The 23,992-nt window shown below is 40.9% G+C and overlaps 1 protein-coding gene across 1 annotated transcript in view; it reads left to right on the forward strand.

Moving 5' to 3' along the window:
* The window catches only part of ACAN (aggrecan), a 91,724-nt gene that overhangs the window by 59,772 nt on the left and 7,960 nt on the right, over nucleotides 1-23,992 (forward strand). Inside the window, 8 exon segments of the mRNA XM_074295121.1 lie at nucleotides 653-1,108; nucleotides 3,601-3,775; nucleotides 4,770-4,897; nucleotides 6,043-6,224; nucleotides 6,226-6,337; nucleotides 6,796-6,984; nucleotides 9,419-12,655; nucleotides 22,037-22,150. Of these exon segments, the coding sequence (XP_074151222.1) occupies nucleotides 653-1,108; nucleotides 3,601-3,775; nucleotides 4,770-4,897; nucleotides 6,043-6,224; nucleotides 6,226-6,337; nucleotides 6,796-6,984; nucleotides 9,419-12,655; nucleotides 22,037-22,150 (4,593 nt within the window).

Raw genomic sequence — 23,992 nt, forward strand, 5'->3', positions numbered from 1 at the left:
AACCCGTACCAAGTACCCTTTGAACTGTGTCACAATGCCTTTTAATGTCTCCAAGCCTTTGTCCTCATTTGTAGAAGTGAAATGACTAAATTGAATGATGTCTAATGTTTCTTTCAGCTCTATTTTAATTTTAATCTGATCCATAGAGGCATCATGATGGCCCAGATCCTTTATTTATTGATTTCTTGTCCTTAGAAGCTCTTCTGTGGACAAATGTATTAAATAAAATCTCAGTGATCCAAAAATCATAAAGTACCATCTATATAAGAAATAGTAATCACAGAAGTGGGCTTCTAAAGTTGTGACATCCTGAGAATTTCTGGCAGTTAGTCTCTCTGAGTAGCATATGCCATCCATGGCCAAGCAGATGCCACTTGTGTACAAAAGTGGGGCCATATGGTTTCTTCACTCTCGCTGCTGGCATCTAAACAACACTGCCCAGGCAACAAGAGCAACATCTGAGAGACAAACGCCAGGCACAATGTGGATCGTTGATAGAAACTGTGTAACTTCAGATATGGGGTCCGCTTAACCTGTCCCCTTATCCACCTTGGATAGCCTACATGGGATTGCCAAAGGGAGGGGGAAATGAGGGAGACTTTGAACAGAGCCCCATCTCTGACTTTCCATTGGCCTTTGCTTTCTACTCTAGGGGAGGACTTTGTCGAGATCATACCAGAGAGTTTTACTGACGATCTGAGCAGCGAGGGGGAGATCACTATTCAGACAGTCACTCAGCCCGATGTGGAATTGCAGCTGCCCCAAAATGTCACCAAGCAGGAATCCCGAGGCAGCATCATCACCTCAGAGAATGTCATCACTCCTACTGGACCAGAGCCTGAGGAGGCCTTCACTTGGACCTTGGGTAGCACAGGCTACCCAGAGTTGGAAAATGAGACTGATGAGACTACCAAGCCATGGGGCATCCTTCCGGAGGCCACTGCCTCTTCCCGTGATGCTCTTTTACCCAGCGAAGTCACAGAGGGGGCTGCCACTGCCATCCCTGACCTGGAACCTGCCACAGCCTTCACAGGAGAGGATTTTATTGCACCAGCAACAGCTGTTCCAGATATTGCTGCTGTCCCTGAACCACCACTCTCGCCAATGGGTAAGAATCATGGAAAGAACATGTGACTAGGAGGCAGGAGACCCAAGTTCTTGTTCTATCTATGTCAAATCACCACTTCTCAAACTGCAATCACTCCAGATGTAAAAGGAGGTAGTTGGACTAAAAATGATCTTCAAAGTCCCCTTCAGCCAAAATTCTGATTCTTGGAGTTTAAAAATGGCCAAAAGAAGTAGAACCTCCTTCTTTTATCAGGCCTTTTCTTAGCAGTCTCAAGCTCATAATCTATGTGATTCCCTGTCCTCCACCCCCAGATCCCTAACTAGGGTTGGGTAGCTAGTCTCGTCAGTCAATCAGTGTTCATTGAGTACCTACTATGTTCTAGGCACTATGTTAAGCACCATTATCCCCAGAGTGAGACATTTAGAGGATACTCACAGAACTTTCCCATGAGTGCTTCCTGTCTTGCCCATCTCTCCTCATCCAACCTGCACCTTTCTGCCAATCCCAGCATATTCAAGGTTCCCTCAAAAATTGGACTTTCAGTGGTGTGGCAACTTCACTTGTCTGGATTTTAGTTTCTTCCCCAGGCCATACCCTAAGTGACCCCCACTCCCCTTTTCCCTTCTTCCTTCACCACTAGAATATTGCTAGTTAGGTCTCTGATCACCCCTAAAGTTTTCTCTATTGAACAAAATTTCTTCTTTGGGGATGTCAGTCTTGAAATTTCAACTTAATAAATGTTGACAGGCTGATTGAAAGCCAGTTGCTCTACCTAGTTAAAGTTATGGAGGTGGGTGAGAGGCAGGATTTCTCATTATTAGATAAGCTTATGCAGTCACGACTCCTCCGAATCATGTAGACTAACATGATTGTAAGTGCTCTGAGGAAATTTAGAGGGTCTGATATCAGACTTTGAGGGAAGCCTAAAATTACTTCACACAGATGTCACTAAGACTGGCAACAAAGGATGGATTATCATATCATTTATTTATTTAGAATCAATTCGCAGTTGTTTCAGCTCAATATCTCAGAAAGAAAATACTGTTGTGGAAGCATCAGCAAAGACTTTATACATCTAAGCAGATAAAAGTATTGGACCTATGATTCTGGCAATAAAAAAATAGATATTCAAATATTTAAAAACTCAAGAGGATACATGATATCATTGATTTAAGTGTTCTCTCCAGTGATTGTGATCACAATCCCTTCATGTCTGTCTGTTCTGAAGGATTATTTCCCATGTCTCTCCATAAGCATATCACATGAGACCCACTCAATGCTCTGGAGACCTTTCTTAGTTTTACTGACAGTGTCACGGTACCTACCAGTGGAATACTGGTTAACTACCCATCAGTTCTCACCTTCTCTATATGACCATTCCATCCTATTTTCCTATCTTATTCTCCTTGATGACATCTTTATTCTTACTCTTCCAAGTTCCTCTTTGGCTATATGTTGTAGCCTATTCATACCTACCATAGGTCTCATCATTGTTCTTGTGATATTCATTTTAAATTCTACAGTGACATTATATTCCATATTTCACTCACAAATAGCAAAATATTATATATACATATATGTATATATGTAAAATTATATATATATGTATATATATATATATGTCAGAGTAAGTGTTATTTGGTAGGAATAGTAGATTTCTTATATGGAAAGCTGTAGGCTGTTAGAAAGCTTACAGTGCTAGGAAGAACCAGTTGAGAAAAGGTACCACTAATTCATTGATCAACTTTCACCTGGTGGGAAATTTACTTGAAGAAGGTGAGAGCAACTTTAGGAAATTAAAGAAAGATAAATAGATGAAGGGGAGTTCTTTAGCATCTAAGGGATACACTCTCAAAGCAACAAAATGAGGAAGTAAACATTGAACATCAAAGGATCCACTTGAAGAGAAAACTTGAAGAAAATCCACTGAAGTCCAAGGAATAGGAAAGAGAGCTATGGTTCCTAAGGTTTAATCAAGTTGTTCAAAATTATCAGCCACAGAATATAAGAGGCAGGAAGATAGAAAGCAGATTGCTCATAATTAACCAACAAATGTTTTTGGTTTTGTTTTTTAAATTATCCATAGTTCTGGCACTGTACTAGCAGTTGCTGCTCTTGTCTTAAGTCACTTCACTTCTGTTTTCTTACCTGAGAGATGATGAGATCCAAAATCTCTTAATTTAAAAACATTTTGAAAAATATACCATGGAAAATCTCTGACCCCATTCTGCAGTGCCTCAGTGTAAAAGTGACTTCCCATATACATTGTTTATATGTGGTTGATACATAGTTGCTTGAATGTTGTCTCATCCATTAGACACAGACACTCATTGAGTAAATGAACTAGTGAGATGTAATAGTAAAAATGATTGGTGTCTTGGAGCTCTGAGTAGAAGAGGGAAGTATTTCACTGTAGCCAGGCTTACTGAAGAGAAAGTGCAGTTTGCACCTCCAGTACCACCGCTGCACCACCTCCCACCCACAGCCGAGATGAAGGCTGACTTTTCCCTTTTTCTTCTCTTTCCCACCAGGCGTTGTCTTCCACTACCGTCCAGGTTCCACCAGATACTCCCTCACCTATGAAGAGGCCCAACAGGCCTGTAGGGCCACAGGAGCTGTAATTGCTACGCCAGAACAGCTACAGGCAGCCTATGAGTCTGGCTATGAGCAATGTGATGCTGGCTGGCTACAGGACCAGACAGTCAGGTGAGCCCCAGAGCCAGGGACTGTTTCCCTTTTTCCTGTAGCATTCAGATAGAAATCCCCATGTTCATGCTGTAAGAGAGACCTCAGAAATCTAATCTAACCCATATTTAGGTAGGAATCCTTAAATGATACTTCTATAGACTTCAGTTTCCTCATCTATAAAATTAGATCATTGGATAAAGTGATTCCTGTAGTCACTTCTGATCTGGACCTTATGATCAGGAATTCTGTGACCTTACAGTTTCTTCAAATGTAAAATAGGGTGGTTGGATTAAATGACTTCTCTATTCTCTTCTATCTCCATATCAATGACCTTATAATCTCTACAACATCCCGAAAAAGTGGTCCTCCAACACTGTGCTTGAATTTAGTCTGTTCTGAGGCAGACGTTTCTAAAACAACTTTACCAGAACAATACTCCTAGTTACTTTTCCAACTGTGGTGACCTCCAGTCCTGGCACAGCTAAATTGGGCCACAAGAAATGAGTTTAAGAAACATCTTCACAGCCTTTTAGGAGTCCAAAATTAAGCAATAGTTGTTGATTTATCTCTACATCCAAGAGCAAAAAACAAAGGCAACCAGGAATAGTCCTGACAAAAAAATGGGAAAAGGATTTTGCCATGTCTTCACAATTTGTTCTCTAAGAAGAACTGGATAAATGAGGAGAGGTCAGTTCCTTTCCCATTGCTTCTTCTTTGGATAATTGCCTGGTTTATTCTTAAATCTTTCCTGGCTTAGTCAGTGATCTTGATTCCCAAGATGTCCCTCCCCTATAATCAGAGGTCACCTCTGAAGCTACAAAATCCATCCAAACAATTGATGTTAAAGTTCAGGATGATGCTGTTTTAACAAAGCTAAATGTTTCTGTGTGACTAGAAGTCCTAGGTCCAGGATTCCTTGCCATGTTTCCATCAGTGACTATTATCTTTTGCTTCAAAAGGGCCTGTTTCCTATTACCTGAAGCTCAACATTTTTTCACTCTCTCCTTTGCAGATACCCCATTGTGAGTCCCCGGACCCAGTGTGTTGGAGATAAGAACAGCAGCCCGGGAGTCAGGACCTATGGCCTACGCCCACCATCAGAAACCTATGATGTCTACTGCTATGTAGACTGGCTACTGGGTATGGAATCAATATCCCCAAAGCTCTGGGCCCAGCATGAGAATTTTGGGATGAAATTCCTTAGCAATGGGCAAATATCCCAGATGTATCATCTGTCCTTCCTGAACAACTTCTAGTTCTGATAAGGATCCATGGGGAAAAATGTGGCTCATCTCTCTCTTGGCCCATTAACCTTTGGCTCAATCTCTCTCCTCTCTTGCCTCCTCTCTCCTCTCTCCCTCTCCCTTTCTCTCCTTTCTCCTTCCCTCCCTCTTTCTCCCTCCCTCCCCTCCCTCCCTCTCTCTCTCTCTCTCTCTCTCTCTCTCTCTCTCTCTCTCTCTCTCTCTCTCTCTCTCTCTCTCCCTCTCTCTCTCTCCCTCTCCCTCTCCCTCTCTCTCCCTCTCCCTCCCTCTTTCTCCTTCCCTCCCTCTTTCTCCTTCCCTCCCTCTCCTCTCCCTCCCTCCCTCCCTCTATCTCCCTCCCTCCCTCCCTCTCGCTCTCTCTCTCTCTCTCCCTCTCTCTCTCTCTTTCTCTCTCTCTCTCTCTCTTTCTCTCTCTCTCTCCTTCTCTCTCTCGCTCCTTCCTCCTTCTTCTTCTTCTTTTTCTTCTTCTTCTTCTTCTTCTTCTTCTTCTTCTCGCCTTCTCTCTCTCTCTCTCTCTCTCTCTCTCTCTCTCTCTCTCTCTCTCTCTATATATATATATATATATATATATATATATATTTCTCTCTCTTCCCCACCCCTCTCTCTCCTTCTCTCTCTCTCTGTCTCTCTCTGTCTCTGCAGCACATATACAGGGTCCAATGAGGAAAATGCTTATAGTTATAGGAGAATGCATCATTCAAGAAAGGCAGCTGGATATAGGATTTGGAAAGATCAGAATTAAAATGCTATCTGCATGACCATGGGGAAGTGACTTAATTCCTATCATCATGCAGATGGGACTTGAAGAAGTTTTCATACCTAGTAATTCCCCAGAGTGCTCAGAGGGCTTGGAGGCATCCCAAGTGTAAGTGTGAAAAGGGACATGAAGAGATTTTGAATATGTACTAAATTGTATTAATATGTATTAAAATGTATAAAAATGTAACCACATAGGTGAGGGGTGCTTCTAAGAAGGGTATTTGGCTATGGGAGCAATTTAATCTAACTGTATCTTCCCAATAGGTGAGGTATTCTTTGCCACTCGGCTGGAGCTGTTCACCTTCCAAGAAGCCCAAGAATACTGCGAAGATCACAATGCCACTCTGGCATCTACAGGGCAACTTTATGCTGCTTGGCGCCGGGGTCTAGACAAATGCCATGCTGGCTGGCTGGCAGATGGCAGTGTTCGTTATCCTATCATCACCCCCCCGCTCTGCATGTGGTGGGGATAAGCCAGGTGTTAGAACTGTCTACTTGTACTCCAACCAGACTGGCTTTCCTGATCCCTTGTCCCGGCACCATGCTTTCTGTTTCCAAGGTATCATGCCACTCTTTTCACATTGCCCAATTTTCCCTGATGCAGTAGGAAAGGTTCCTTTATGTTAAGGAAATACTCATCTTTATAGTCTCCTTTTTTAACCCCCATGCTATTTTCCCTTTAAGCCGTCCACCTGTAAAATGTTCCTACAACATAAAAAAAAAAAAAAAAAAAAACAGGGCAGAAGAGTCATAACAAAGAAAGAGACAGACATAGCTAGGACAAAGGTAAGGAGGGATGAAACATGAACTTAACTCAGCTCTTCCTGCTTTCTCATCAAAACTCAGGTGAATCGTTGCCTGAATGCTTAAAGTATGATTATTTCTCTATCTCTGTTTCTTCAGGGACCTAGAACTATATCCTAAATGGATCCCCTAGGATAGAGCCCTGAGTAATCTGAAGTAGAAATTTCCTGCTTGGGGGTCAAGTCACTCACCATCTCCTTTTGGATTTTTCAGCTGGAACTCTAAAGGAAGGGGAAGATAGCACACAGGTCTCTATCATTGATGAAGAACTAATTCCAACTCAGGTGGCTCCAAAGGAAGGGGGAGTGCTACCTGGAAGAGAATTTGAGTTTACCACTGTACCTGAGAATCAGACAGAGTGGGAAACAGATTTTTTTCCAACAAATACGTCATTACTCTCAGGTCAGTATGAACCCTTGCCTGCCAGGAAACGATGTGGACCAGACCAAAGGATCATAGATTTAGAGCCCATCTATTCAAAGTCTCTCATGAAATTGAAGCAAATATGATTTCATTCATCATTTGTCCAGGATCACATAGCTAATAATAAAAGTCTGAAGTGTGTAAAGTTCGTCTCTCAGTTGTGATCCTTCTTTGGGAGGAGGTTTCTTTTCTGTATAATCTTTTCCTCTATGAGCAGGTTTCTTGGGAGGCTTCTGGAGCCTCCAGCCAGCCTCTTCTTCTTCCTGAATCCTGGCTCTGAATCTCCTCCAGCTCTTGTCCTTCCCCAGTCCAGACTGCTCTCCAGGCTCAATGTTGCCTCTTTTATCCTCCCAGAGTATGGGCGTGGGATCCTACAAGGGCTTCTGGGAAGAACCACTTCAACCAATGAGCTTGCTCCTCTTAGAATTCCTAAGGTGTAAACTCCCTTTAAAGGCCCAAACCAAAGGTCTGAGCCAGAGAACTGTCAAGTCAACCTGAGTTCTCACCTTGTAATTGTCCAGACAACCTGAGTTCTCACCTAGTAATCCTAACAGAAGTGGGTTTTGAAATTATGTCTTTTTTAATTTTAAATAGAGGTCTTTATCTACTCTGCCACACTGTCTTATGCAATGCTAGCAATGCCCTCTCTACTCAGCTGGACAATACTTTCTCTCCATGGGAATTCCAGAGATCTGCATTCTATTTATCAGATCAGTTATTGATTCTCTTTAGAGTGCTGGATAAGTATGTCTCTGAAGCTCTGAACTCAAAGAGAATGTTTAGCATTTACAATACCATTAATTAATTTAATATTTATATTATGTGTATAACACTTCAGTGAGACTGAGATAGACAAGAAAGTAGAAATGGCATCTCCTTTTCATTAGTTCAAATATGCAGAACCACTCCTGATTTTATAACCTCCTGTAGTTCAGAGTCCCCCAAAGAAGGGAGTATAAAGTTAGAGAGGGAATACTTGGTCAGAACCAAGAGGAAAAGAGTGATACAAGTAGGAGTGTGACTTATCATACTATTTTTTTCTGAAAAGTGAGGAGGTGGTACCAGATAACCAAAGATTTTTGGGGTCCTAAAATGCCACAATTCTCCTTTTCTTTCTTTTCCTCTACATCTACTCCCTAGTAAAAATTCCCATTCACCAAGTACAATTTCAAGCAACAGTTGTTCTGATTAAAACATTTGATCCTAACTTGTGAATGATCAATAGATTTAACCAGTCTCAAGACTACTTATATCCCCAAAGAGTTATTCCTATAGGAATTTACAATTAGTAGAATATAAAACAGAAATTTTTGAACAGTGGACCATCTGGGGTTTCTTAATTGCTTATTGATTCCAGGAAATAGTTCCGTCCCATATCTCCCATAATTAGCCTATCATGGTACAAAACTACATAAATGCATCATCAAAGACTCTTTTAGAACAGATACTCTGTAGCACCCCTCTTTCTATTCCCAGTAAATTTAGTGAATTGAATGTATATTGTACCACTATATCCAATCCAATCAACATTTATTAAGTTCTGACTATGTGCCAGGGATTGGCACTCTATTTCACCATTCTCTAAAAATGGGGTAAAGGAGTCATCATAAAGACATAGCTGGACAGACATACATACAGAAAGATAATACAAAGAAAGCTCCATACTCCCATAGAGATCTGTAAAAACAGAGTCACTGCTAGAAGTGAAAATACAGGTAGACCTAGACTACATTTACAACTACTAATGGAAAATGACTAGAAGGATCTCTGGAAGCACTAGAGAATGATTAAGTTTATGAGTCTGAAACAATTCATTTGATCTCTCTTCTACTTCAGTTTCCCTATGCATAAAATAATATCTGTTCCTGAGATAAGAAAAGAGAAACATACCTGTGAAAATATTATTGAACATGATATTAGTAATATAAGCTTAAGTGATAGTATTTCTAGTCAGTTATTAAATATTACGGGTACAAAGAGACTTACCTCTAGTGTCCCTGTCACCTCCACCATCACCATTTTGAAAAAAACTAAGGCCCTCAGAGATTGAGTGACTTGCATAAGGACATCAAGTGAGTTAATGTCAGAGGTAGATTATCATTTCCTCTTCCAAGGATGTTGTAAGTCTTTCATTCAGGGGCTCTTAACCTTTTTCCTGTCATGGATGCCTTAATTCATAAAGTTAAATACATAAAAATAATACATAGATATGAAAATAGTTTTCTTTTTTGTAAAAGTTCACATACCCTTTAAATCTTTGGGGGTCCCCGGATCTCAAGTTAAGAACCCAACATCATTATAAAGAATGATAAGAGTGGATTTAGGCTTGTAGGTGTGAAGAACCATGGAGTTTCACTTAGTACTTATTAATAAAAGTTTATCTTTTCTTTTTTTTTTTTCTTTCCTCCTTCAGTGAGTCCTTCATCTTGGCCTCCCATCAGTGCTATTCCAGAAGAAAGTACTGGAGAGCCTTCTTTCAGTGGAACACCTTCGGCATCTGGCGAGCCATATGAATCTGGTGTGAGCCCAAGCAGTGGCAGTGGGGAGCCATCAGCCTCTGGAGAGCCATCTGGTGTTCCAGATGTGAGTGGCAGTGGAGAGCCATCAGCCTCTGGAGAGCCATCTGGTATTCCAGATGTGGGAGTTCCAGATATGAGCAGCAGTGGGGAGCCATCGGCCTCTGGAGAGCCATCTGGTGTTCCAGATGTGGAAGTTCCAGTTGTGAGTGGCAGTGGGGAAACAACAGTCTTCGGAGTGCCATCTGGTATTCCAGATGTGAGTGGCAGTGGGGAGCCATCAGCCTCTGGAGAGCCATCTGGAGTTCCAGATTTGAGTGGCAGCGGGGAGCCATCAGCCTCTGGAGAGCCATCTGGAGTTCCAGATGTTAGCATTTTGGATGTGAGTGGCAGTGGGGAACCACTGGCTTCTGGAGAACCAGTCACTGTTCCAAGTCTTGGAATTCCAGATGTGAGTGGCAGTGGGGAACTGTCAGCCTCTGGGGAGCCATCTGGTGTTTCAGGTGTTGGAGTTCCAGATGTGAGTGGCAATGGAGAATCATCAGCTTCTGGAGAGCCATCTGGTGTTCCAGATGGGAGTGGAGACTTCCTTGCCAGTGGAGAAGCTTCAGGAGATCTTGAAACAAGCAGGCAGCCCTCTGAGGGCAGTGTAAGTGGATTGCCCTCAAGTGACCTGGATTTCAGTGGAGATGGATCTGGGATATCTGGGGAGAGTGGATTGGCTTCTGGGGAAACAGATGTAAGTGGATGGTCTAGCACTACTGGAATTAGTGGACTACCTTCAGGAGATGATTTAGTTGTGACTACTTCTGAACATCTAGACCTTGGGGGGATGCCTTCTGGAACTCTGGGGAGTGGTCAAACTCCAGAAACAAGTGGTTTGCCATCTGGATTTAGTGGTGAACACTCTGGGGTAGACTTTGGAAGTGGCCTCTCATCTGGACTGCCTGATTTGAGTGGATTTCCATCCGGGTTTCCAACTGTCTCTCTTGTTGATACTACGTTAGTGGAAGTGGTCACAGCAACCACTGTCAGTCAATTGGAAGGAAAAGGGACCATTGGAATTAGTGGTCAAGGAGAAATATCTGGGCTGCCATCTGGAGAGTGGGACATTAGTGGAGGAACTAGTGGACTACCTTCAGGAACTGAGCTCAGTGGACAGGCATCAGGATTACCTGATACCAGTGGGGAGATATCTGGAATATTTGAAATAAGTGGACAGGCATCTGGAATTCCTGAAGTCAGTGGAGAAACATCTGGACTATTTGATGTCAGTGGATATGGATCTGGAACTCCTGAAGCCAGTGGAGAAACATCTGGAATATTTGGAATCAGTGGACAGGCATCTGGTTTTCCTGATGCCAGTGGAGAGACATCAGGGATTTTTGACTTAACTCAGAAGCCATCTGAAGTTCCCCATCTCAGTGGTCAACCCTCTGGATTACCTGATGCCAGTGGAGAAACATCTGGTGTACTTGAATTCAGTGGAGAGCCTTCTGGCGTTATAGATATCAGTGGAGAGATATCTGGAGTTCCATTTGGCAGTGGACAACCATTTGGAGTAACTGATTTCAGTGGAGCAACCTCTGGAGTATTTGATATCAGTGGACAATCATCTGGAGTTTCTGGGTTCAGTGGTGAAACATCTGGAATCTCTGATCTGAGTGGGGTGGGTGATCTCAGTGGTTTGGTTTCTGGGACTGTAAGTGGCAGCGGTGAATCTCCCAGTGTTACCTTTGTTGATACTGGTCTTGTTGAAGTAGCCCCAACTGCATTCAGGGAAAAAGAAGAAGGTTTAGGTTCTATTGAAATCAGTGGCTCTCCTTCTGGGGAGGCAGATATATCAGGTAAATACTCTGGAACTGTAGACTTCAGTGGACAGTCTTCTGGAACCATAGAATCCAGTGGGCTTGCTTCAGGTGCCCCAGAATTTAGTGGTCTGTCAAGGGGGTCTGTGGAGCTCAGTGGAGAATCCTCAGGAGCAGAGATTGGAAGTGGCCTGCCATCTGGAGAATATATTAGTGGACTTTCATCTGGTTTTCCCACAGTATCTCTAGTGGATAGAACTTTGGTTGAATCTTCAACCCCAACTCCAACAGCAGAAGAGGCAGGAGAAGGACCTTCTGGGGTCTTAGAAATCAGTGGAACCCCTTCAGGAGAAACAGAAGGCTTTGGGGAGATATCTGGAACACTGGACCTCAGTGGGTCCCAATCAGGATTAATAGAGACCAGTGGAGAGTCATCTAATATACCATCTTTTAGTGGTGATTTTTCTGGGGTCACTGATGTAAGTGGAGAGTCATCAGCAGTCACCAGCAGCAGCGGAGAAACTTCAGGATTTCCAGAGGTCACTTTGATTACAACAGATTTAGTGCAAGCCGTTACAAAGCCAACAGTTTCACAGGAACTCGGTCAAAGATCTCCTGTGACACTCCCTCATTTTGTGGAATCCAGTGGGGAGTCCTCTGTTTCTGGAGAATTCAGCGGAATGTCAACAACCCATGAAACTGAGGTAGAAGCATCAGCAGTTCCCGAGGTGAGTGGTGATTTATCAGCATATCCCGAATCATCTGCTGTCCCTGATGTCGACGGCACAACATCCACACTTTATGAAACTGAACACGAAGTATCTTCTTCATCGAATGGAAGTGGGGAAACATCCACTTTCCAAGAACCATCCTCCACCCCCGACCTGAGTGGAGATTCATCTGCCTTCCACAGCATCTCTGAGGAAACATCTGCCACACATGACATGAGTGGAGAGATAGCCAGCCCCCAAGAAGTGGACTTAGAAACATCATCTGTGCCTCTGGCTAGTGGTGAATTTTCTGTGAGTCATGAAGACAGGACTGAAGTTAGTGGGGAAGCTTCTGGACTCCCCACCCTACCCCTGCCAGATGTTTCAGGGGACACCTCTCTGCCAGATGTAGTCATTAGCACCAGTGTTTCAGAGACTGAATTCAGGCATCAGACCCCGAGCCCTGAAGAGGCTCAAACAGAAATTGAATCTTCTAGTCCCTTAGTATCAGGAGAAGAGATTGAAAGAGCTGGAACAGTCCCTACCCCCACAGACACTTCCATTGCATCTCAAGTTTCCCCAAATGAGCAAAAAGAACCAGAGTACACAACTGAAGGTATGGTTAATATTTTCTGACTTCAATTATAGTAGATGTGTAAATAGTATAAAATAGTGAATGGGATGGAGGGGAGAGGAAGAACTGTTCGTAATATAGACATATGCTTGGTTTATCTGGATTCAAAACATAAAAAAAAAAACCAAGATATTTAGAAGAAATGTGGTAAACCCCTCCATTAGGTACACACACACACACAAAGTCTCTAATTAGTTTGCCTTCTTTACTTCTTTTGAGCTTTCTCTACCTCTTTTGTTTCTAAAGCATCTTTTTCAAAGTTTTACAGAGTCTATGAAAATCAATGGTATTCAACATCTAATAAAGCAAAGCTGGACTAAAATATATTGACCCCAAAATAAGAATTCCAGAGACCCCAGATCTCTTTACTGAGAGGTCAATCAGGCTGCCCAAGTGGCTGCCCAAAGTGTCAAGATAATCTGGTTGATCTGCTCTTCCCCTGCTGGTTACAGCCATCCCCAAGTCATGTGCTGAAGAGCCATGTGGAGTTGGGACCTGCCAGGAGAGGGAGGGTAGTGTCATTTGTCTATGCTCCCCTGGGTATCTGGGCAATCACTGTGACATAGGTAAGCTCCTTCTTTAGTCTAAATTGGGAAGGGCTAGTGGACACCTCCAACTTTAGAAGAGGAGTTTGCATTGGCCATTTTAGTCTTACTTCAGTTTACCTGGACATAAAGATAGAAATATGATTTTATATATGTATATGTGTGTATGTGTGTGTGTATATATACATACATACATATATATATATATATACACATATATATATATATATATATATATCATACACAAAGTGAGTCAGTAAATATAAATCCATTACCCATCACTGATGCTCCCATGGTTCTCTTCAGAGTCCAACAGCAGGAGCCAAAACAGATATTACGTTCCCAAGCCCTGTCCTAAAGTAAGAGGAAAATAAGCAGGAAAAGAGGAAATTTCTAGAAGCATTTCTCTATCCCAATTTCAGAGTTGGGTTTGGGGTGTGAATTCGATCTATTATTCATTCAAGAGTTTGTTAAACTGGTATGGCATATGGGATACTCAATCAACCAACCAAGAAGTATTTTTAGGTGTTTACCAAGTGTGAGGCGCAAGATAAAATGAAATAGTCTCTGACGTTAAAAAGTTTGCATTCTATCAAGAGAAATGATATAAACATATAAGTTCATACAAAATCAATACAAGGTAATTGGATAATAAGTTGGGTGGTCAGGGAGGATCCCATGGCATATGAACTAAATTTTGAAGAGAAGTAAAGGATCTAAAAAATAGAGGTAGAGGAGTACATTCTAAGTATGAGGAACAATCTAAGCAAAGGCATGGCAATGGAAGATAATTATCTTGTAGAGGAAAAACAAGACCAGTTTAGACAACAATACATGAAGGAGAGTCTTATAGAATAATGCTGGAAAAGAAGGTTAAATCCAGGTTGTGAATCAATCAATCAGCAAAGATTTTATTAAGTTTTTTTTATCAAACACTACACTAGGTGCTAGGCATCTTTTTTATTGTAGAAAAAACAAACAGTACCTGTCTCCAGGGATTATACATCCTATGAGTGAGAAAACATATGTATAAATGGACACATATGAGATACATATAGGAAAGATGTTTATAGAAGGTGCTAGCTGCTGGAAGAACTGGGATGTACTTGTGGATATAAGTTCTGTAGATTTCAGTGTTTTATGAACCTAAGTAGAAATGAGAAAGAAAGTTGACTTCCTATACCTCTTTGCCAAATATTGTGAACACCTGACCAGGGAAGACTTATAATTTAATATTGCATGTGTGCTATACATATACTACTCCCTTGAGTGAATTTTCCCCAAATTACAAGCAGAGAAGCTGGCTACTTTTCCTGAAAGGTAAGAGGTGGAAAGGGAGCCAGGAGGTGACCGGGTGACCCCAACTTGGAGTAGTAAAAAAATGAACTGATCGGAGTACTATCTCTGATTCTCTGGTATTAAATCTGAGCATTAAGTCCTTAATAGTCTTGTTTCTGTGTCATTGTTATATTGTGTTATCATCATTTTTAAATCAACACTCTTTCCTTTTTAGCAGCATTAATCACCCCAAATGCCTCATAGCATTATTTAGGTATACATGATCTAAAGAAGAGATACTCCATGACCCTCCCCAAAGTTCAAAATTTTTCATCATGAATACAGCATAGTATTCATAGCTGGGGGGGTGCAATGCTGGACCCTAAATCAGAAGACATAGTACCTAGGTGCCCATAAGCAAGTCAATTCACTTTTTGGCCTTAGTTTACTCAACTTATCTCTAAGGACCCTTCCAGGAATAAATCTATGATCTATGACTCCAGTGTTCTTGATGCATTACCTGGTTTGCAGATGTACCAGGTCTGTCTGGGTAAGTCAATCTCAGAAAAGCTGGGATCTCTGCTTCTATAGCACGACTCTCATCTATTTTGTGTTATCTATTTAGTATGAATGTAGAGTTATAGAAGGAAAAATCAGAACAAAACCAAGTATACAATGTATAATGTATATGTTTAAGGTATATTGTACTTATATATATGTATATATTCAAACTAACTCCCTTATTACATATTATATAGGTATATAATATATAATAAATATACTGTATATAGCATATATACAGGAAATATATATGTATATATAAATAGAAGTTGGAATATATAATGTGTATAGTAAAATGAGTTCTTTTTTCAACTGTGATTATATATGAATACTGTACTCCTTAAAACTTTTCTCCTATTCCAAAGGGATTGCTTGTGTGGGGGTGGAAAGAGTTTATTCTCAAGACGACCAACTACAAAGGGATTAATTTCCTGGTCAACAAATGATGACTTTTACAAGCAAAGTTCATTTTTAATACAAAGGTATCCATGGGGTACTAGTGACTTTGGGGATGGGATTGACTCCTTCTCTTTGCCATACACCCTGAAATCTCTATAGCTGCCTTCCATTTGGGGTGAAGAGAGTATATCTCTGAATTTTCCAGCATTCCAGGGCTAGAGAAGCTGCTGATGGCTGAACTGAGGATGAGAGAACCAGCCATGAGCAGGAATGAGTTCAGTTTTCAAACATCCTAAACCTGGAGAAAATTTTTCAGGACATTTTTCCAGAGTCCCATCCATAAAACTCACTATTGAATGACAGTACAGAGAAAATTAATCAAGTTAACTCAGAGGATAATGTTTTGCTGCAGTAAAGGGATGACAAGACACTATGCCAAATTTCTCTTTTAGTTTATCCTGTGTTAATTTGGAAGTTTCTTAGGTTTGAAAGAACAGAATAAATCTTGAGAAAACCAAAACTGACTTTCAGGATCAGAACGTGCTCCGTCCTTTTGGCTTTTTCTGATATTTGGTAATTCTGTCTCCAGCTTGAAACAATACCAAAATGCTAATAGAAAAAAGTCAGCCATCTCTGACTGCTTCAGCAGGATTGAAGTCTTTGAGCAGCAAGCAGGCCTGAAAATGAGGAGACTGGTGTTAAGTGGAGCTTACCTAATTTATTATAGGCCCTTTTTATCCAGCATTGGCTAAGCATTTTATGCTTCCACAGGGCTTTCTGACTATTGCTCCTCCAATATCCCCATGAGGTAGATGATATCTAGAGCTACTCTGCAGTTAAGCTGAGCAGAGGGGAGGAACTCCAGGACTTAGCCAGCATCACATAATGAATGAGTGATGGAGACAAAACCAGAATTTAGGTCTTAATCCACTTAGCCCACTGTGCTAATGGAAGCTCCCAGATGAACTTTTTAAAAAGCTTCTGAAAGAAAGATCTGACAGCCTGATATCACTTTTGTCAAGCTCTGGGTTTCCTTAGAAGTAAAATGGTAAATAAAACTTCTTCTCTTTGGGAGTTAGTCTAACATAAGACCAAAGGGGCTTGTCCTAAGTCATTGTTTTCTCTGTGAGCTAAAAATTCAATTATTAGTTCAATTTGGGGGCAGCTACATAAAAAAGTGGATGGAATGCCAGGTCTGGAGTAGGAAGACCTGAGTTTAAATCCAGGCTCAGACACTTACATTCCTGTTTGCCTTAGTTTCCTCCTCTGTATAATGAACCAGAGTAGGAAATGGCAAACCACTCCAGTATCTTTCCTGTCAAGAAGATTCATCATTTACTCACTTAGCCTTTCCAAAGGCACTTTCGGAACAAAAGCAGTGACTTTTACCTGGGCTCCATGCCTATTCATCATTTAGAACAGGGCCAAAGGTTCTGGCAGTTTTCAAAGACATAGCATTTTTCTTACTGCAATATTTGAATAACTAAAGAAACATCTGAAGTGCTGGGGGTTTGAGCCTATAATTAGTCCTAAGAGAAAGGACTTGACAATTATCTTTGTCTTGTTTAGCAAGTATTCCCTAAACAAGTCCTTGATAAATTATTAATCAGCAATTTTGACACTGCAATAAACATCCATTTAATGAATTCTCTGATCCCTAAGTGATTAAAGGCAGAACTGTATGCACTAATCTAATCCATTTCAGAATCCTCCCTTCTATTGCTAACTAGCACCTGGGGGCATTAAAACTAAAACCAGATTTCACATCTAATTTTCTGCTCACCAATGGAGCTGTTTGGGCTCTACTTAACTGGGTAGTTAAGAGGGCTGAGAACATAAAACTTAATCAGTTTCTCTTTCTGTTAACTGCCAGATTTCACTTTCTAGCTTTCATGCTCTGAGCTTGAGAGCTAGCATTTTTCTCTTTCCCCAGGGAAAAGTTTATATTTCAAAGAAAGTTTTCTCCCTAGATGGGGAAACATTCTCCCTGGCATATTAAAGTGCTGTATTACCATTTGTATTGGTTTTGCAGAAAAAATATGTACTTTAAACATCCAGTTGAACTGAATTGTAGATGATCAATATGTTTTCACAATTGTGTAATTATCAGGCCCTAACAAGATGAGTAAATTTTTTATATCATTATTTGTTTAATTAGAAGCAGAAGGCCTGTCTATACTTAAGTAAAGTCCTGGACTAGAACTAGTCCTTGGATTTGAATCCCTCCATACTTACCACTGAGTGCCACTGAGCAAGTCACTTACATTCTGTGAGCCTCAGTTTCCTTATCCTTACAAATTCATAACTCTAGAATTTACCTCCTAGGAATATTGTGAAGTTTTAAATGAGATGTAAAGCAGCCAGGTAGCATAATGGATAGAGTACAAGCCAGCAGTCAGGACCTGAGTTAAAAATTATCTCATTCACTTACTAGTTCTGTAACTTGGACAAACTATTTAATCTCTTTTGCCTCAGTTTCTTCATCTTTAAAAGGAAGATGATAATAATAGCACCTACTTCCCAGGTTTGTTAGAACAAAATGAGATGATAATTGTAAAGCACTTAGCACAGTGCCTAGCACATAGGAAACACTATAAAAATTAGCTATTATTGTAGATAACGATAAGATTTTAAATGAGGCTTTGTAAATTATAAAGAACTTTTTTTTTCAGTCATTCTCATGTCAAATTACCCTTATTCTTTATAGTTCTTATCAGATTTATATATGAGTGCAATATTATGCAAAACTGGATGTATCTGTGAAGCTAAATAATTAAACTTCCACCACTCAGACTGGAGAATTACCCCTGGCATCATCTATCCAGAATACGGTAGATTAAAAAAAAAAAAAAAACACTAAATTTTGAACTTTCTTCAGTTCTTATAAGTCAAATACTACCTCTTTCTGAGTCCAAAATAACTTTTCAATCTGTATTCTTGACATGGACAGATAATAAGGCAAGTACGTTGGCCAGAGCATTGGGAAAAATCACCATTTCTGATGATGTCATTCCAAATCTCCTTCAATCTCTACCTCTATTTTCCTGACCTTAACACGGGAATCCAAGGTGAATTTTCCCTTTTGCTAAAGGACTCCTATGAAGATGGATGAGCTCATAGTTTTAGGTACTTTGGATGAAGAGTTATTTGTCATTAATTAAAACCATTCCACTTGTTGAAAGGAGACTGGAAAAGAACCTTAAGCATCCTGATCCTTTCTGGATTGCCCAACCAACGTTCACAAGCTGTTCGTTATGCTCCCACTGTGTATACCAGACATAAAATCATGAAATGCCAGACTTTGAGGTCAGTACAATGAGCCCTGAAATCTTCCTCCTCCATGTGTGACAAAGGCCCAACTTCTAAGATCATTTTCGGAACCTCAACCACTTCACATTTGTATTTTTATAACATTTTTTTCCCATGATAGTTGATTTGCATCCCTCTCCCCCACAGGACTTTTCCTATTTCCCAAAGCAGACACATAGAATGGCAAAATTTCCATCTACCTCTTCTTGACTTGTTTGGAATTTTTATCTCTCAGATGAAATTTGATGAAGCTAAATTCTCCTCACAGTTTCAGAAATTAAGAAGTATCCCAGAGCTTTAAAGACTCTTCATCTGAGAGGAGAAGAAACAGACCATGAAGAGAAAAAGGGAACTTGTCAAGATCTTGATTACTCCAGATCAGAGAAAGAGCTGACAACCTTTGAAAATTTGAGATGCCTTTTTTTTTCCTATACTCAGTCCAGAGAAGGGAATGACTGCAGCAGACTACAACATAAATCAAGAATTCATGACCCAATAAAGACTACTTTTTCCTTTATCTTTTACCTCTAAGATAACCATGGAACATCTGTTTTCTGGGAAGTCAGCATGTGATTTTGTTCATTGTAGTTTCCATCAGTCTAAGTGTCTACATTGGATCATGTGTGATGGCCATGTCATTTAGATCAATTTATGTGTACCTTTCTTGGTACCATGGTCAACTATAGTGGATGACCTTCTTTTGTGTCTCCCTCCCTTCCTCCCTGACTTAAAAGTCTCTGACCATGGTACCAAGTTCTCTAGCCAATTAATGAATGTTTCTGCCTGTTCCAGAAATCAACCTTATTCCCTGCTGAATATTCTGCTTTAGCTGCTGTTTTTGCTTTATTCCCATTGCCAACAGGATGCTTTACCCTGACATATAATCGAAGCTAATGAGCAAAGAACTCTTGCTTTTTTATTCAGGTGAGAACCCTCTCCACTTCCACCTTCCACTTTACAGCGTGACCTATTGTTGCTACTGCTGCTGCTGGGAAACCTAGTGTATGTTGAGATTATCATCAATCCCTATATGCATTTTGGGATTTGCTCCCCTCCCCTCTCCCTCATTTTAGGTTTAGTTATCTTTTTTGGATTGGATAGGGTTTGAATCTTCAACTGGATGAATTTCAGCAGATTTAACTTGAATCTATCAATTTTTGACCCATTCTTTAACTTCTCTGATAATAAAATATGAAAGAATTTAAGGATAAGAAAGATGGAGACGTTCAACCTTCAAGCTGAGTGAGTTTACCTTCTATCCTAATAAGATAAGGGAACTTAGTTTCAAAGCTAATGTCAGGATCAAAAAGAAAGTTCATTAATTGTCTTACCAGAGACTTGAGATTCTTAGTCTTCTCAAATATGAGTTTCATCTGGATTTGACCTCTCTAAAATATTAAGGAAAAAGTTCAACACATTTTTCTCTGCACATTTGTACCGGTGGACACATAATATCTGGATCCTATTCCAACAATATACTGAACCAGATGATAATATAACCCCTATGAGAGCAGCACCTTGACATTTTGGAATTTCCCCCCAAGTTTCTTATTTAGAAGTCATGGTCCTTGTATGGTGCCATAAGTCTAAGTATAGAGCAAAGTATATATAGCTCCTTCAAATCAGAAATAACCATTCACTCCAATGATACCCTATGGATAAATGTGAGGGTTTATAACAATCAATCCATGATACCATAACAAGGGGAAATGAGCATTTCCTTATCCTCTTCAGCCTGGAAGGGAGAAGATGGATAAGATATTCATCAGTCACAATGTGTCTGGCCCATACTAAACTCTTTGGATATTCTCAGCTTTGGAGGTCAAATTCAGAGGATGGGGGAAGGAATTTTTGAGTTATTGTGGGGTGTCAAGGTGAAAGAGGACAATTCCAGGTTATTCAGTTCTTACAGACCTTTGTCCTTGACACTATAATTTATCCAGAACCACTGGGCAAATTAATCATTTTAACCCACCTGTCTGAAAAAATAAGAAAAAAAATTGTTGGTGACATCATCTGAACATCAGAAGAACAGAAGAGTGGAAGGGTCTATTAGAAGCAGAAGTGGGAGATGGAGATTTGGCAAAATAACATCCCAGAGCTCATCAATCACCATACTTACTGAATAAAACTGACAGCTAAATGGCCCAGCAGATAGAGCACCAGGCTTGAATTCAGGAAAACATGAATTCAAATTCATCCTCAGGGCACTTTTGTATGACTGAGCAAGTCACTTAATTCTGCCTCAATTTTCTCATACAAAATGAGCTGAAGAAGCAAATGGCAAACTATTCTAATATCTTTGTCAAGAAAACCCCAAATGGAGTCACAAAGTATTGGATACAACTAAAACAACTGAATAACAAGACTGGAAAAACTAGCTCCTGAATCATTCAAGATGAACTGACAAGTACCTAATAAGCACAAAGCTTCTAGCTCTCCAGGCTATCTCAGTTGAAAAATCATCTTCTGGAATATTGAGTCTAAAGTAAACTATCCTTAGAAGATTACTAGGAAGTCAAGGCATTTCACCCTACTGTCCACAAAAATCCCCAATAAATTTAGTGCCCATAGTCTTAGGAAGTATCCTAGAGCTTCAAGAAGAGTTCACTAAAAAGATAATTGCAGCATAGGAATGCATTTTCTTTTATGTGGTGAATGCCTTCTGCTATCATGCACTACATTCACTCAGTGGACCATTTATCAGTTCTTAAAATATCATCTTTGCAAACTTTTCTTTTTTACCATAACTGCTCTACAATTTTACCCTCCTTCACATCTTTTTAATTAAAAATTGGTCCAGAACTCCAGGATAATTAGATCTCCGGAAACACCGAAGACTTTTATGATCTAGTGAGACATGGAATATGACGACTATTTTTCTAGAGATCACCTAGAAGCTTAGTGAGCCCTTTCTGGAAACCAGATCCATTGCCTAAGGCAATATTAGGAAGCTGCAACTTCTGGGAGGAACTTTACCATTAATCTCATGCAAATCACTTGGTATTATGGCAATATGACCTGGGATATGCTACCTGACACTCCCCACCACACCCAGGATAACTTCTGTCTTCTGTTTCTTGGGACGTCATTTAAAGCTTCAATAGGAATAGCAGCAGCAGCAGCAACAACAGTACTTAGGGCAACATACCAATCCCCCTCCAGTCCTCTCCACAAACAGCCGGTCTTACCTGGACCAGTGGAGCGATGGCCATCCTCACCCTGGATTTGTCTGCCAGAGGTCCTAATGGCAGCCCTTCGTTTCTTACAGACATTGATGAATGCTTCTCAAACCCCTGTCTGAATGGAGGTACCTGCATGGATGGCATCGACTCTTTCACATGCTTATGCCTTCCCAGCTACGGAGGGGACCTGTGTAAGATCGGTACGGCCACCCCAGCTTCAGCTAATGTAACTAACCACCGTATCCGTGTTTCCTTCCCTTCTCCCCAACTCTTCCTTTTTTCTTCCTGAGATTTTCCAGTCTAGCTTCTAACTCTAAGCAACAGCCTCTCCATTGAGAAAGAGCCTTATTTTCAGGTAGATGGTGCTGTGACCCATCACACCAGCCAAGCGACAGTTTTTGAGGAGGTGACTGAGATGTCTTGCTGCACAACTAGAAAATCCTCTTTTTGGATGTTTCAAATATGAATGCAGAACAGGATGTATGGGCCAAAGTGCAACCTTGGAATCTGGGTCTGTGTGGGATCTTTGGAGCACTAATCCTCCCCAGGACTTCCAACCTACTCTGCTCTCCTAAAACTCACCAGGACAGGAATGCATCCAACTGAAGGGAGTTGCTAATTTCATGCGTTTGTCTTGAAGGAAGTTGTGGGGTGGCAAGATTTTGCTTTCTCCCTGGTGACCCTGTATCTTCCTGGATGGAAATACTGACCATAATGACACTGATCCCTCTTGATCACCATGTCACCAAGGCTGAGCTGCCTCTCTCTTCTCTCAAGAAAAAAACAAACAAACAGATTTGCCATCTTGGAGTCTTCTGGTTTCTCAAGCATGGGCGGGGAACGAGGGTTATGCATGAATGAGGATAGCAGCATGATGCCTCCATCTCTGTAACTTTCGGTGACAATAGCAACGGGCACTGCATTTGTCACTCAGCTTCTCTTTCTCCTTTGCCATCTTTCCTCTCATAGAAGTGGATTTGGAAGCCCATGGAAAGAGAGAAATTGACTTGTCAGAAAAGAATCTGGTTTTAGATGAATACAGGCTAGGTTTGCTCTCCTGGGGCTTACCAAAACCAGGGCTAACATACCAAATGCTAAGTAACACTTGGGCCTCATAGACCCTTCCAGGATTCTGACTGAGACCATCTACTTGGCTCATCTTCAGTGCCTTCCAATCTGTTTTTTCTAACTGGAAGCATCATAGATTTCCTGGATCTCAGAGCCAGCTCATCTTGAAAAGAGCAGATCCTCGAGACCTCGTAGCAGTATCCCACGGAGAGCTGTGGAAGCATGTTAGTTGCATAGGCCATTTTATTTGACTGTGCCAGCAGTGATTGAGAGAGAGTATCAGAAACCTCCAAGAACTCAGCTGAGACCCATTTAAGTCCCAAGATAGATATTCCTTGTCCCATTGTATGGATATAGTATTGGGGAAGGAATGGGATGCGGGATGTGCAATAACTACAACCCATGTCCCATGACACTTCCATGTAAGAGAACAGAATTCACAATGGAGTATAATACTTCTGGAAGGAATGCCTCAACCTTCCCCTAACTCTGGGACCCCAAGAAGTTGGTATGGAGTCTTACTCAAGATGGGAAACAAGGGCTTCAAGGATCTTCTCCCCAAGGTTGCTTGGGTAATCATAACAAGGGAAGAAGAGCAAAATGGAAGAGGGGGAGCATTCTGGAATATACCACAAAGACAATACTTTTGACCATGGAGATGGGAGGGAGGTAAAATCTTTCAGAATGAGGATAGGAAATTGACAGTTTCCAAACAAAAATTCCTTCAGATAAAGTTCAATTGCTCTTCTTAGTCATGGGTGTCGTAGATCAAATCCCTCTAAGACTTTGCTCTATCTTGACTTTGCTGTCTTCAATATCAACGTATTAACAAATCCTCTCAGTTTAAATCGCATTACTTCTCAGACCTTACTTGGGCTTCCTCTTCTGGTTGCCTGCTTCTCTGCCTTTGAAAGAGCCTCCTTCATAGATTCTTCTCTCCATCTCTCCCTTAGATATTGCTCCTTCTTGCTTTG

This window comes from Sminthopsis crassicaudata, chromosome 2, assembly GCF_048593235.1.
Source record: "Sminthopsis crassicaudata isolate SCR6 chromosome 2, ASM4859323v1, whole genome shotgun sequence".
In the NCBI taxonomy this organism is placed as follows: Eukaryota; Metazoa; Chordata; class Mammalia; order Dasyuromorphia; family Dasyuridae; genus Sminthopsis; species Sminthopsis crassicaudata.